Source organism: Lepus europaeus, chromosome 20, assembly GCF_033115175.1.
Source record: "Lepus europaeus isolate LE1 chromosome 20, mLepTim1.pri, whole genome shotgun sequence".
NCBI lineage: Eukaryota > Metazoa > Chordata > Mammalia > Lagomorpha > Leporidae > Lepus > Lepus europaeus.
In genome coordinates this window covers 1,300,173-1,314,245 of record NC_084846.1, presented here as the reverse complement: position 1 = coordinate 1,314,245, position 14,073 = coordinate 1,300,173, and the positions used below count along the sequence as shown (strand labels likewise).

Sequence of the window (14,073 nt, the reverse complement as noted above, 5' to 3'; positions counted from 1 at the left end):
TTTCCACTTTGAACCATGGGAGCCCCTGGGAGCCCCTGGGGAGGCCCTAAGAGGCAGTCCTGGCAGGGACTCCAGTCAGGTGCAAGGGGAGATGTCCTGGGCGCGGAGATCAGCTGGGGGCGGAACACCCAGCCCCTGGAGCAAGGAAGCAAAGAAAGTTCTAGATGCCCCATGACCGGGAGGTCCCCGGGCACCCCCGTGTCCTCCCTGTCCGGCACCCACTGGGTGTCTGATGCTTCTTTGCTGAAAGAACGAGTGAAGGCCGGGGTGGCCTGGCAGCCCCCGGGCGAGGGGCGGGGACCACTCACCGAAGCAGGTGTGGCGGTGCTGGGTGAAGCCAGGCGGGCAGCGGCAGGCAAAGGCGCCGACGGTGTTGACGCACAGGAACTTGCAGTTGTGCTTCCGGGAGGAGCATTCGTCCAGGTCTGTGGCACAGACGGTCCAGCCGGCTCAGGCTGGGGCTGGGGGCGGGGGGCGGCGAGGACCCCCAGGAGGCTGCTCCCGCCACTTCCCAGCAGAGGGGCAACGGGAGAAAGACCCCGGAGAGGACACCGGATTCAGGTAGTGGGATGGGGGCGGGGCCGGGGTCCCAGGGGGCACCGGAGCGGGGGAGAGGGCGGGATGTCACCTGTGCAGGTGCTGCCATCTTCCTGCAGCCGGTAGCCGCGGGGGCAGCCGCACAGGAAGCCGCCCTCCGTGTTTTTGCAGAGGAAGGAACACGGGGCGGGGGTCTGACTGCACTCATCCACATCTGGGGGTTGGAGGAGGAGACAGCAGGGGAGGGTCACACGTGGACATTCCCTGGGGACTCAGGGGCTGGGGGTCTTCACCTCCCCGACTCCGGCTGTCCAGAATCTGTGCATGCACACAGGAAATGGGGCCTTTTCTGTATATGGCCCGAGGGTAAATGCGGCCGGGTCTGTGTGCCCGTGTGTCCCCCGTCCGCAGACACAGCCAGCCAGACTGCGACTAGACAGAAAGAAAACTGTCTGTAATGGCCGGCGCCGTGGTTCACTAGGCTAATCCTCCGCCTGAGGCGCCGGCACACCGGGTTCTAGTCCTGGTCAGGGCGCCGGATTCTATCCCGGTTGCCCCTCTTCCAGGCCAGCTCTCTGCTGTGGCCCGGGAGTGCAGTGGAGGATGGCCCAAGTGCTTGGGCCCTGAACCCCATGGGAGACCAGGAGAAGCACATGGCTCCTGCCATCGGATCAGCGCGGTGCGCCGGCCGCAGTGGCCATTGGAGGGTGAACCAACAGCAAAAAGGAAGACCTTTCTCTCTGTCTCTCTCACTGTCCACAAAACAAAACAAAACAAAACAAAACAAAACAACTGTCTGCATTGAACGTGTGCCGGCTTGTTCTTCCTCACGGCTCCCTCAACAGGGACCAGCACTATGGCTCAATGGGTTAAGCCGCCGCTTGCAATGCTGACAGCCCACATGGGAGCACCTGTTTGAGTCCCGGCTGCCCTGCTTCTGATCCAGCTCCCTGCTAGTGCTCCCGGGAAAGCAGCAGATGGGGCCCCTGCCACCCACGTGGGCCACCTGGAAGAAGCTCCTGGCTCCTGGTTTTGGCCTGGCCAGCCCTGGCTGTTGTGGCCATTTGGGGAGTGAACCAGCAGATGGAGACCCCCCCCCCCCCGCTCTGTCTCTTCTGCTCTGTAACTGACTACAGGCATATGTGCTTAGGTTCCATGGAAACACTACCTCCTTTACAGAAAGGACTTGGGGATCTGTGGATTTTGGTATCCACTGGGGGTCCTGGAACCAATTCTCCATGGATACTGGCTCTGTGGGCCACATTATCTCAGTCGCAGCTACTCAGCGTAGCCTTCATATTAGGAAAGCAGCCCGGGAGGGTGAGTAAACAAATACATGCAGCCGTGTGCTAATAAAACTTTATTTAGAATAACAAGCAGAAGGCCAGACTTGGCCCTTGGGCTAGAGTCTACCACTAACATTGATGACAGTATGCCCCAGATTTCAGGATGTACAGTTAGCACCAGGCAAGTGGCACAACCAGGATGTGTGTGTACGTGTGTGTGTGTGTGTGTGTGGTGGGGGGACTAGGGATGCTTGCTCCCCTGTCTCCCTACGTCGTAGGCACCACGTTGTAAAGGAAAGCTGAGCATCCACGTCCCCTCTATAAAGTGGCTCAGTGTTTGCACAGAACCTCAGCACCTCCTCCTGCAGACTTTATTTTTTTATTTTTATTTTTTAAATTTTTGACAGGCAGAGTGGACAGTGAGAGAGAGAGAGAGACAGAGAGAAAGGTCTTCCTTTTGCAGTTGGTTCACCCTCCAATGGCCGCCGCAGTAGGCGCGCTGCGGCTGGCGCACCGCGCTGATCCGAAGCCAGGAGCCAGGTGCTTCTCCTGGTCTCCCATGCAGGTGCAGGGCCCAAGGACTTAGGCCATCCTCCACTGCCTTCCCGGGTCATAGCAGAGAGCTGGCCTGGAAGAGGGGCAACCGGGACAGAATCTGGCGTCCCGACCGGGACTAGAACCCGGTGTGCCTGTGCCGCAAGGTGGAGGATTAGCCTAGTGAGCCGTGGCGCCGGCCAAAATATTTACTTCTTATTTATTTTCATGTACGTGAAAGGCAGAGATAGAGAGAGAGAGAGAGAGAGAGAGAGAGAGAGAGAGAGAGAGAGAGAAATCTTTCATCTGCTGGTTCATTTCCCAAATGCCTGTGACAGCCAGAACTGGACCCGGCAGTAGCCAGAAATCAAGAACTCCATCTGCGCCGGCGCCATGGCTCACTAGGCTAATCCTCTGCCTGCGGCGCCGGCACACCGGGTTCTAGTCCCAGTTGGGGTGCCAAATTCTGTCCCGGTTGCTCCTCTTCCAGTCCAGCTCTCTGCTGTGGCCCAGGAGGGCAGTGGAGGATGGCCCAGGTCCTTGGGCCCTGCACCCACATGGGAGACCAGGAGGAAGCACCTGGCTCCTGGCTTTGGATTGGCACAGTGCCAGCCGTGGCGGCCATTTGGGGGATGAACCAATGGAAGGAGGACCTTTCTCTCTGTCTCTCTCTCTCACTGTCTAACTCTGCCTGTCAAAAATAAAAAATAAAACAAAATAATAAAAAAAGAACTCCATATGGATCTTCTATGTGAGTGGCAGGGACCCAAGTACTTGAGCCATCACCTGCTCCTCTTAGAAGCACTAGCAGGGAGCTGGATGGGAAGTGGAGCAGCTGGGACTCAATCCTGGGCACTGTGATATGGGATGGGGGTGCTGCCAGCAGCTTAACGTGCTACGCCACAATGCTCACCCCTAGACGCAAACTTATTTTTCTCAAATATTTCCAACCCATGATTAGTCGACTGTTAAGGACGCAGAAGGCCAGTAGTACTGCGAAATGCTGATGAGAGTTTTCTCAGAACATGTCATTCTGAGTGATCTGCATTTCGGTCTTTATACTTTTCTAGAATTTCTGAAACTTTCTCCTCTGATAAAATTATTATTATAGAACAAGAGGAGGAGGAGGAGGAGGTGGAGGGAAGAAAGAAGGAAAACCCCACGCGTCACACACTGGAAGTCCCTAGAAAGTTGGGGCTGGGGGTCACGCGGGGCCAGGGTGCAGCTTTGACTCACCCACGCAGGCAGTGGCAGCGGCGTCTGGCGCAAACCCGGCCTGGCAGTGGCAGTGGAAGGAGCCGATGCTGTTGATGCACTCGCCGTGGGGACACAGGTGAGCGAGCACATGGCACTCGTCCACATCTGTAGACAAGCAGGGCGTGGCTGGGGCCACCAGGCCACGCCTCCCTCCTTCTGCCAGTCATGCTGAGGCCCCACCCACTGGACCCTAAGCCCAACCCCACCACCCCGAGGCTGGAGGGACGAACACTCAGTACCAAGCCTCACCAGCAACAGCTGCCCAGGGCACCCACACACAGATGGAGAAACACAGACAGGGATCCATGAGCACACGCAATGCCACACACTGGCCACAGGCCAGATGGCACTGCAGAGTCCCAGGGACACACACACGCACTGGGGCCCCTCTGTCCACGAGACTCACCCTGGAATGGGTTCTTCTTCCACCACTGGTCCCTGCCTCAACCTCACTGGCAGGCTCCTTGAGACCCACGCTCACGCACACACATGCACTCAGGTGGCTGCCCTCACGCCTCCCCCATGGGCAGATGGCACATCTGCCGGTTCACATGTAGAGAACACACGGTAGCTCACCCGCACGGTGGTGCACACACGCACGTTTACTGATAAACCTGCACACACGCGAGAACACACAATGGCTCGCATGCTCTCAGGCACACACGCGAGAACACACAATGGCTCGCATGCTCTCAGGCACACACGCGAGAACACACAATGGCTCGCATGCTCTCAGGCACAAAGAAGAGGCATGGTTAAGACATCCACGTCCACGTCGGAGTGGCTGGGTTGGAGTCCCAGCTCCTGACTCCAGCTTCCTGCCGATGCACACCCTGGGAGGCAGCAGGCGATGGCTCAAGTAGTTGGGTCCCTGCCACCCACGTGGGAGACCTGGGTGGTCCTTGGTCCAGTCCCAAATGCCTCCACGGAAGCAGTCAATGGCGGCTCTCCCTGTCTCTGTCTCTCAAATAAGCATGGCACAAAACCACGTGTGCACAGACACAACACCAGCTCCCATGACCCCTAGCACACACTCATTAACAAACGTCTACACAACAATAAATACCAGCTCACACACACTGACACACTGTCACACACTCATTAACAAGCCTGCGCACTCGACCACTCGAGCTCCGCACACGTGGCAAACACCGGTACCTTCTGGCACACGCACACAGGGTTGTCACAGGGGCCAGCACCCGCTGGAGCACAGACTCACAGTCAGGAGCGTGATCTCAGTGGGGCACTCACCTCGGCCCTCCGCAGTGTAGCCCGAGCCGTGGGGGCACAGCTTCCTGTGGGCAGGGGTGCCAGGCAGGGGGCAGAGCTCACAGCGGGGCCCCCAGGCCCGGCCGCCCCCACAGCAGCACGCGGCCCTGGAGACAGCCTCGCCGCTGCTCGAGCGGGCCTGGCACGCGGCCTGCAGCACCTCGGAGAAGCAGGCTCCTTGCCGCACATCTGCATGGAACGGGTGGGGTGGGGGTGGGGGGCGGTGGAATCCTGCCGCCGTCAGGGGCCCCTCCCCGTGGTGAAATCCTCAGAGTCATTGTCCCCGGACTGGCTGCAGCCCTAAATATCAGAGCGATGGCCCTGGGCTGGGCTGCAGAGCCTGGACGGCCTCCTGGCCGTTGAGAGAGGGCACAGCGGCAAGGGACGCAGGGCTCTTCGGGAAGGGTGGGGCGGCAGGTGGCCAGAACGGGGAGGACAGGACAGAAGGCTGCTGCCAGGGACATGCAGGAAGCACACAGGGCCGGCTTCAGGCTGGACGCTGGGGACGGGGCGGGGCAGGGTGGCAGCCACCGGTCCCTCCAGGAGGGTGGTCTGGGGCAAAGATGCTGTGCTCATTTAGGGCTGAGCTGTGTTTGGGGGGTCTAGGGGAGGAGTAGCCTGCCAGGCTTAGCTCCCAGGAAGTGGGGGGCAAGGGAAAGATGGCTCCTGGGTCAGAGGTCACTGGGGTTGGCACAGAGCAGGCAGTCCGCTCTTCCCTGGGTATTGGATCAAAGGGGCAGAGGGATGCCTGGGACGTGTGGGTGGGGGACGTCGGCTCAGCCACCCTCTGCAGCCCCCTCCTTGGAGTCCCAGATGCTATCTGAGTTTTGAGGGGCTCCCAGGCTGGGAGAGGGACCGGTGCCACGTGGTGGGCGGGTGGTGGCACTCACCGTGGCACTCGGTGAGGGAGGGGCTGGGCTGGAAGCCCTCGTGGCAGTCACACCAGAAGCTGCCCACCGTGTTGACACAATGGCCGTGGCTGCAGAGGCCGGGCTGGGTGTGGCATTCATCCTCATCTGCATGTGGTGGGGATGAGGCGGGCAGGCTGGGGCCCCCAGCTGGCCTCCCCGGGGCTCTGAGGGTCCCCCATTGAGTATTCCCACCCCACCCCCATGCTTAGACCTCCCTCCTCCCCTGGGAGGGGCTTCCCTGCACCCACCCCTACCTATGCAGCCCTCCCCAGGGCTGGGCTGGGGCTGCATGCCCGGGGGACAGACGCAGGTGAAGGTGCCCATGAGGTTCTTGCACAGCATGCCGCGGGCGTGGCAGTCCTGGGAGCCGTCCGCACACTCGTCCATGTCTTCAGATGACCAGGGACAGTTGTCGGCCAAGGCCGGGACCCCGGGACCCAGGGCCGGGGCTGTGGGGGCCTGGATCCCACCCAGGCCCTGCAGTTCTGCCAGGGCCCGGGGACCCAGGGCCGCGGCTGTGGGGGCCTGGATCCCACCCAGGGCCTGCAGTTCTGCACCAGCTCTTCCCAGAACAGGAACCACCAACCCTGCGCAGCCTCAACGGGGGTCAAGACTGCACCCCAGAACCTGCCTCCGTCGCCCTCACGGGGCCTGTAAATCTGTCCCACAGCCTGGAGAGACCCGGTCTCAGCCTGGGGTCTGTTGCCCTTGACCCTGTGGACTTTTGGGGCAGAAACGTTCTCTGTGGTGAGGGCTCTTCTGTGAGTGTCACAGGACACTCGGCAGCATCTCCAGTCCCTGGCCCTCAGGGACACGGCCCTCACCCCTGCCCCTACATCCCCTGGGGCACAGTCACCGTCCCTTCTGCCTCCCTCCACAGAGCAGGTGCGGCCCTTACTGCCCTGTTAGACTTGGCCCAGGGAGATGCTCACACCCCACTTAATGACAACAGAAGCAAAACTACTAGGGCTGGTGTGGGGGCGGCACACGACCCTATGACATAGCGGTCAAGTGGCCCCCTGTATCACAGGCTCCCCACATGGGCACCAGCTCATGTCCTGGCTGCTCACTTCCAGTCCAGCTCCCTGCTAATGGCCTGGGAAAAGCAGCGGAAGATGGCCCAAGTGCTTGGGCCCCCGCTGCCCACATGGGAGCCCCAGTGGAGTTCTAGGCTTCTGGCTTCTGCCTGTCCCAGGCTAGCCTCAGCTACTGCAGATGCCTGTGGCATGAACTGGCCGCAGAGGGTCAGACAGTCAGACAGAAAATCTCCCCTCTGCCTCTCAGATAAAATAAAAGAAGCAAAGTGACTGCTATGGTTTAGGGGTGCCCCCCTAAACTTTACATGTTGGAAACTGTATGAGGGTATTTCCAGAAGTTTGTGGAAAATGGAATTAAAAGATAAGTTTATTCTGGTGCAAAAAGGCTGAACTTGCATACCAGTGTTCTTCAAGGGGCTCATGGAAGGGGCAGGTGTGTGGCCTAGCAAAACGCCCACATCCGTGTCACACCTGCCGTCCTTCCCCAGCTCCAGCTTCCTGCTCACACAGACCTGCAAGGCAGCAGGCGGAGGCTCACTCAGGTGATGGGCTCATGAGTGGGAGAGCTGCATGGCTTTCCCAGTGCCTGGCTTCAGCCTCGCCCAACCCTGGCCACTGAGGCATCTGTGGAGTGAAGCAGCAGAAGAGGCCTCTCTGCCTTTCATTTGAAAATTTTTTAAAAAGGGGCTGGCGCAGTGGCATAGTGGATAAAGCTGCTGCCTGCAGTGCTGGCATCCCATATAGGCGCCGGTTCAAGTACCAGCTGCTCTGCTTCTGATCCAGCTCTCTGCTGTGGCCTGGGAAAGCAGTAGAAGATGGCCCAAGTGCTTGGGCCCCTGCACCTGTGTGGGAGACCTGGAAGAAGCTCCTGGCTCCAGGCTCCTGGCTTCGGATCAGCGCGGCTCCAGCTGTTGCGGCCATCTGGGGAGTGAACCAGTGGACGGAAGACCTCTCTCTCTCTCTGCCTCTGCCTCTCTCTGTGTAACTCCAACTTTCAAATAAATAAATAAATCTTTAAAAAATTTTTAAAAAGTTGTGGAAAATGTATACTGTGACCAAACTACGTGGGGCTCTCAAAATTTTTTTTCCAACAGAATAAACTCATTTTAAAATTTCATATTCCCCCTTTTTAGTTTTTGCATTTATTTTTCTAAAAACTTGATTATTTATTTATTTGAAAGGTAGAATGATAGAGGCAGAAAGAGAGAGAGAGAGAGAGATCTTCTATCTGTTGGTTCACTCCCCAAATGGCCACAATGGCTGGACCAGGCTGAAGCTAGGAGCCAGGAACTCCATCCAGGTCAGGTCTCCCACATGGGTGGCAGGGAACCAAATTCTTCTGCCATCAGAGCTGCCTCCCAGGGTGTGCATGAGCTGGGAGCTGGATCACAAGCGGAGCAGCCAGGACAGGGACGAGTGCTCTGATATGGCATGCCTGTGTTGCAGGTGGCAGCTTAGCTCACTTCGCCACCATGCTGGGCCCCCGAATTCCATTTTGAAGGACCCTTTTATGTTGATGGCACTTGGAGGCTTCTACTGGGGTGAGATGAGATCATAGGGTGGGGCCCCCAGAAAGCATCAGTGGCTTTGTCAGAGCAGGCAGAGGGACCTGAGCTGGCGCTACACTCTGTCACTTCATGTGATGCCCTCTGCCAGGTGACACCGCACGAGGTCCTCACCAGACGCCAGCTCCATGCCCTTGGACGTCCCAGCCAAACGCATGCCCGTTCTTTGTAAATCATCAAGACTCAGGCAGCTCCTCCCGCGGAGCGCCTGCTGTATGCACTTTCCGCTCCGCTGTCTGCCCCCTCCACCTCCCTCCCCGCCCACTCCTGCCCCTGGCGGCTCAGGCTCTGATTCCTGCATTTTACAGACAGTAAGTAGAGGAGCTGAGACCATTCCCCGGGTTCCAGGACCCAGCACGTGACTGACACACAGCCTACCTCGGCACATGGCCCCGTCCTCGCGCAGGGCGTAGCCAGCCGGGCAGGTGCACAGGTAGGAGCCCTCGGTGTTGTGGCAGCGGAAGGCGCAGAGCAGTGGGTTCAGGGCACACTCGTCGATGTCTGTGGAGGTCGGCGGAGGTGCCGCTGGGCAAGGTCGGCCTGGAGGATCCCCCCCGGCCCCGCCCCACTCCCCAGAGGCCTGTCCCCAGGTGACTGCGTCATGCAGCCCAGGCCACAGGCAGGCACAGTCCTACCCTCGCAGGTCATCATGGGGCCAGGCTCAAAGCCGTTGGCGCAGGCACACAGGAAACCTCCGATGACGTTGGTGCACGTGCCCGCCCCACAGGGGTGCCCGGTGGAACACTCGTCGATGTCTGAGGGGGGTGAGAGGTGGAGAGCACCACAGACAGCCCCCCCACTGTCCCATCTGCACCCCTGCTGAGCGCCTTCAGACAGGCTAGGCCAGGGCCAACGCTGTGGCATAGCAGCTAAACTGCGAGGCCGGCATCCCATATGGACACCAGTTCAAGTCCTGGTTGCTCCACTTCTGATCTGACTCCCTGCTAATGTGCCTGGGAAAGCAGCAGAAGATGGCCCAACTGCTCAGGCCCCTGCACCCATGTGGGAGACCTGGAAGAAGCTCCTGGTTTTAGACTAGCCCAGATTTGGCCATTGCCGTCATTTGGGGAGTGAATCCGTGCCTGGAAAATCTCTCTCTCTCTCTCTCTCTCTCTGTAACTCTGCCTTTCAAATAAATAAATAAATAAATAAATAAATAAATAGGACAGTGCCTCTAGGCTGGCTGCAGGGAAGGCATTAGGTGTTCGTGTTCAATGAATGAGTGAAAAAAGCAGCAAATAAATCAATGACAGAACGGGTGAGAGTGAAGAAATGTGCAAACCAGGGAATGAATGACTGTGTATGAATAAATGAATGATTGGAGCAACTGGATGAGAGAACAAACGAGCAAGCGAATGTGTGGCCAAGTGGATGGATGAGGGAATGAGGGAGTGAGGGAGGAGTGGCCACTCACCCCCACAGCTGAGCCCGGTGGGGTCCAGGCTGTACCCGAGGGCACACTCGCAGCGGAAGGAGCCGTCCGTGTTGACACACGCACCATCGGTGCAGATGCCAGGGTTCTCTGCACACTCGTCCACATCTAGGGTAGCAAGGGCTGCAGGCAGCGTTCCTGTCACTGCACAGGTCCCAGGGCCACCCACAGGCCTCAGAGGGACAGCCCGGGACCCATGCAACATGGGCTGTCGGCACTGGGCAAGGGCTTACCTTCTCGAGAGTCATCCAGGCCTGGGACTGCCCCATGGCCAAAGGGACACAGCTCCTGAAAGCCAGCTGGGCATGGCGGAGGGGAAGGGGTCGGAGTCAGGGCCAAGTGCAGTGCCCAGGATCCCAGCGGGCACTGGGGGCATGGTCAGGGAAGGGTGGGAGAGGAGGGAGATGGCAGCTCCCGGAGTGCAGCAGGGCCTGGGCTGGAGCTCACCGCTGCCCTCCTGAGGACACAGCTCACAGGGGTCTCCCCAGCCCTCCCCGGGCACTTTGCTGCAGCAACATGGGGTCTTGGTGGTGTTGAAAGGTTTAGGCATCGAGCACTTTCCAGCTTCGAAACGAGTGAAGCAGAAACTCCGCCGTGTGTCTGTGAGGTGGGGGGGCTTTGTCAAGGTGAAGGGCAGGCATCAGGACCCATCTGCCACGGACCCCTCCCCAACCCCAGTCGTGGTGAGTAGGCGGGGCTGGCCCTCACAGTAGCCAACCAGAACATGCCACACCCCTGGTGTGTGTGGTGATTGGCTCAGAGACAGACATGTGACTCACATTGGACCAATAAAGATCAGCCCTGGGACTTTGGTTCAATCCCTTCCACCCACTGCCATTGGTCCCCTTTGGGACAGGGAGAAAAGTCAGTCTAGGCCACAGTTACTCTCCCTTCCCTGGAGAGGCAGTCAGAGGATCCTGGACAAGTGCTCGTGGGCAGGCTGGCGTGACTTACCCCTGGGTTCTTGGCCCCAAGAAAAACCAAAACGACATGAGCTGAACTGCAAACTCTGTTCTCACCCCTGTGACTCCAGCTGGTGAGGCTAGCCCACATTGGTGAAGGCTAGCTCAGCTGAGCTGCAGCCAGTCCACAGTGGCCTAGGCTAGCTCAGACTGGACAAAACCAGCCCAGGGAGGGCAGCCGTGGCTAATACAGGTCAACAAGAGGACCCGAGCTGGCCCAAGAGGGACCAGGTTAGCCCTCTGCAGAAGTGACCTGTCTCACCTCCGCCTGGTTGCAGCTCCTGGAGTGTCCAACAAGAAACCACAGCCCCCTCTTCTGGGTGACCTGACCCTTCCTCACCCCGTTTCCCACCCTCTTCCCCAAACCCTGCGTGTCCCCTTGGGCCCAGACGCACCAAAGCAGCGATAGCCATTGTCTGAGAGGACAAAGCCAGGCGGGCAGAGGCACCGGAAGCTCCCAGGGCTGTTGGTACAGGTGCCAAGGAGGCAGAGACTGGGCTCCTCCAAGCACTCGTCAATGTCTGGAGAGGAAGGGACACACACAGGCTGGGTGGGGCGCAAGTCGGATCTCCCCTGGCGTGGGCTGGGGGGAGGCCTCGGCATGAGGGGGCCAGGAGCTGAAGCCACAGTGCCGGAGGACCATGTGTATGTGGAAGGTCTTTCCCAGGAGACATCACCAATGCAAGGGTCAAGATCAGGAAAAGATTCTCTTTACAAGGCCAAGACTGATATATCTGGCCTACACTGCATGGAGTTAGTTCACCCAGTACCTTGGCCCTGATAGAAGAGACCAGAGGAGGCCATGCCAGACTGGTCCAGGTTAGCTCCACCTGCATGAAGCTAGCCCATCTGTTAGGCCAGGCTAGCCCACATTACGCAAGGCTAGCCCAAATGAAAGACTGGCCCAGAAGTGGTCAGGCTAGACTGACCCAGGTTAGGCCCTACTGTATGAAGCCAGAGTGGGCCAGGTTAGACCACACTGTACAAGGCTAGCCCATGTGGATGCCAGGCCAGGCTGCTCCTTGCCCACCATTTCCTGAGTGAAAGGTCCTATGATTGGGAGACCCCCACATCTGTGCTCATTCTAGAGGGCTCAAGGGGAAACATGTGGGCCCGAGAGAGAGCATTCTGAGCCAGGAGCCCAGAACAACAGTAACAACAATGCAAGGATCTAGGTTATGTCCATCTCCCACCTGGCCATGATTTGAGCTGGTATCCCCATTCTACTGTAGGGAAGCCACAGGCCCCTCTCTGGCTCCAGAGCTGGGAGGAGGGGCCAGGCACTCACCGACACAGCGGTCACTCTGCACCTGGAAGCCAGGGGGGCAGACGCAGCGGAAGGAGCCCTCGAGGTTCTGGCACGTGCCTGGGAGGCAGGACCCCGCGAGGCTGAGACACTCATCGGTGTCTGCGGAGAGCAGGAGGGAGGGAGTCCCAGCACCAGCCAGGAGGCACGGGGGCTCCCCTGTGGCTGGGAGCAACACCTGCAGTCACTGTGTCAGAGCCAAGGGTGCCAGGGCTGGCTCAGGTGTACAGGAATGGATGGGAAAGAATTCACTGGGCCTGGCAGGGTTTTGGGTGGGAGCAGAGAGTGTCTGGAGCGACTTCTTAAACTCCAGTCGCTTGATATCCACGGCAGCCATCTGCTCTCTAATATCCCTGACTTGAGAAAACTTAGATTTCCAAGCCAGCCTTATCTTGAACCACAGAGCCCATAAAAATACAGACATGTTGTGCTCACTTCACGTGGTCCTTTTATACCTTCAAATAAATACACACGTTGGAAACGGAGCCACGTTCACTCGGAAGCACCGAGTGCAGGTCCACGCAAGTGGTGGAATGAGAAGGCCATGCCAAGATGGCCGCTGGCAACAGAAACTGCCTGGCAACAGGCTGTGATTGGATGGCTTTGGAAACTGCCTGGCAACAGGCTGTGATTGGATGGCTTTGGAAACTGCCTGGCAACAGGCTGTGACTGGTTAGGGCATAGACCGCCCCTTGACTGGATTGGCTGCCTAGGCTATATAAGCTGCTGTAGCAACTGAAATAAACGAGTCTGCGGGCTGCTCGACTCAGGCCTGCTTTCACCCGACTCCCGGGGTCTGTGTGGTGACTCCGCGCCTCTTGCCCCCACCACGCTGCTCCTCTCAGGAACAAATTCACAGCAACACTGAGTGCAGGTCCACGCAGAGCTGGGGGTGGCAGGGGTGCCGCCCAGCCCCAGGAGGGCACTCACCCACACAGTTCTTCCCATCCGCGGCGAGCCGGAAGCCATCCCGACACAGGCAGAGGAAGGAGCCAGGTGTGTTGAGGCACTCGCCTGATCTGCACACCTGCCCCACCAGGGTGGCGCACTCGTCAACATCTGCAGAGAGAACGGGCAGCAGCGGTCACCCCCTGGCCTCTCTTGTGCTTCTTTCCACAGCGGAGCTGACGGCACTGCCTTCAGTTGATGGAGCAGTCACGTATCAGACTCTGCATCAGCCTTCCCACCACCTGCAGGGGGGCTACCAACATCTTCCAGCCTCGCCACTTAGTGCTGTGAATTTGCCTCTAAGCGCTCTTAGCTGCATCCTTCAAATGTTTTTTTTTTTTTTTAAGATTTATTTACTTTTTTTTTTTTTTTGACAGGCAGAGTGGACAGTGAGAGAGAGACAGAGAGAAAGGTCTTCCTTTTGCAGTTGGTTCACCCTCCAATGGCCGCCGCGGCTGGTGCGCTGCGACAGGCGCACCGCGCTGATCTGATGGCAGGAGCCAGGTGCTTATCCTTGTCTCCCATGGGGTGCAGGGCCCAAGGACTTGGGCCATCCTCCACTGCACTCCCGGGCCACAGCAGAGAGCTGGACTGGAAGAGGAGCAACCAGGACAGAATCCGGCAGCGCCCCGACCGGGACTAGAACCCGGTGTGCTGGCGCCGCAAGGCGGAGGATTAGCCTAGTGAGCCACGGCGCCGGCTGAGATTTATTTACTTTCAAAGGCAGAATTATAGAGAGGCAGAGGCAGAGACAGAGACAGAGAGAAAGGTCTTCTATCTGCTGGTTCACTCCCCAAATGACTGCAATGGCCGTAGCTGGGCCAGTCTGAAGCCAGGAGCCAGGAGGTCCATCCAGGTCTCCTACACAGGCGCAGTGGTCCAAGCACTTGAGCCATCTTCTACTGCTTTCCCAGGCCATAGCAGAGAGGTGGATTGGAAGTGGAGCAGCCGGGCTCAAACCGGCACCCATATGGGAAGCAGGTGGTGGCTTTTACCCACTATACCGAAGCACTGCCCCCCCCCCCCCCC

At 58.7% G+C, this 14,073-nt stretch overlaps 1 protein-coding gene across 1 annotated transcript in view; it reads right to left on the bottom strand.

Annotated features, from left to right (window-relative positions):
* Nucleotides 1-14,073, bottom strand: part of FBN3 (fibrillin 3) — a 116,710-nt gene that overhangs the window by 8,725 nt on the left and 93,912 nt on the right. The window contains 14 exon segments of the mRNA XM_062179352.1: nucleotides 309-425; nucleotides 629-751; nucleotides 3,594-3,719; nucleotides 4,866-5,072; nucleotides 5,774-5,899; nucleotides 6,049-6,183; nucleotides 8,775-8,897; nucleotides 9,032-9,151; nucleotides 9,811-9,936; nucleotides 10,062-10,127; nucleotides 10,276-10,428; nucleotides 11,186-11,311; nucleotides 12,079-12,198; nucleotides 13,027-13,155. Coding sequence (XP_062035336.1) covers nucleotides 309-425; nucleotides 629-751; nucleotides 3,594-3,719; nucleotides 4,866-5,072; nucleotides 5,774-5,899; nucleotides 6,049-6,183; nucleotides 8,775-8,897; nucleotides 9,032-9,151; nucleotides 9,811-9,936; nucleotides 10,062-10,127; nucleotides 10,276-10,428; nucleotides 11,186-11,311; nucleotides 12,079-12,198; nucleotides 13,027-13,155 — 1,797 coding nt within the window.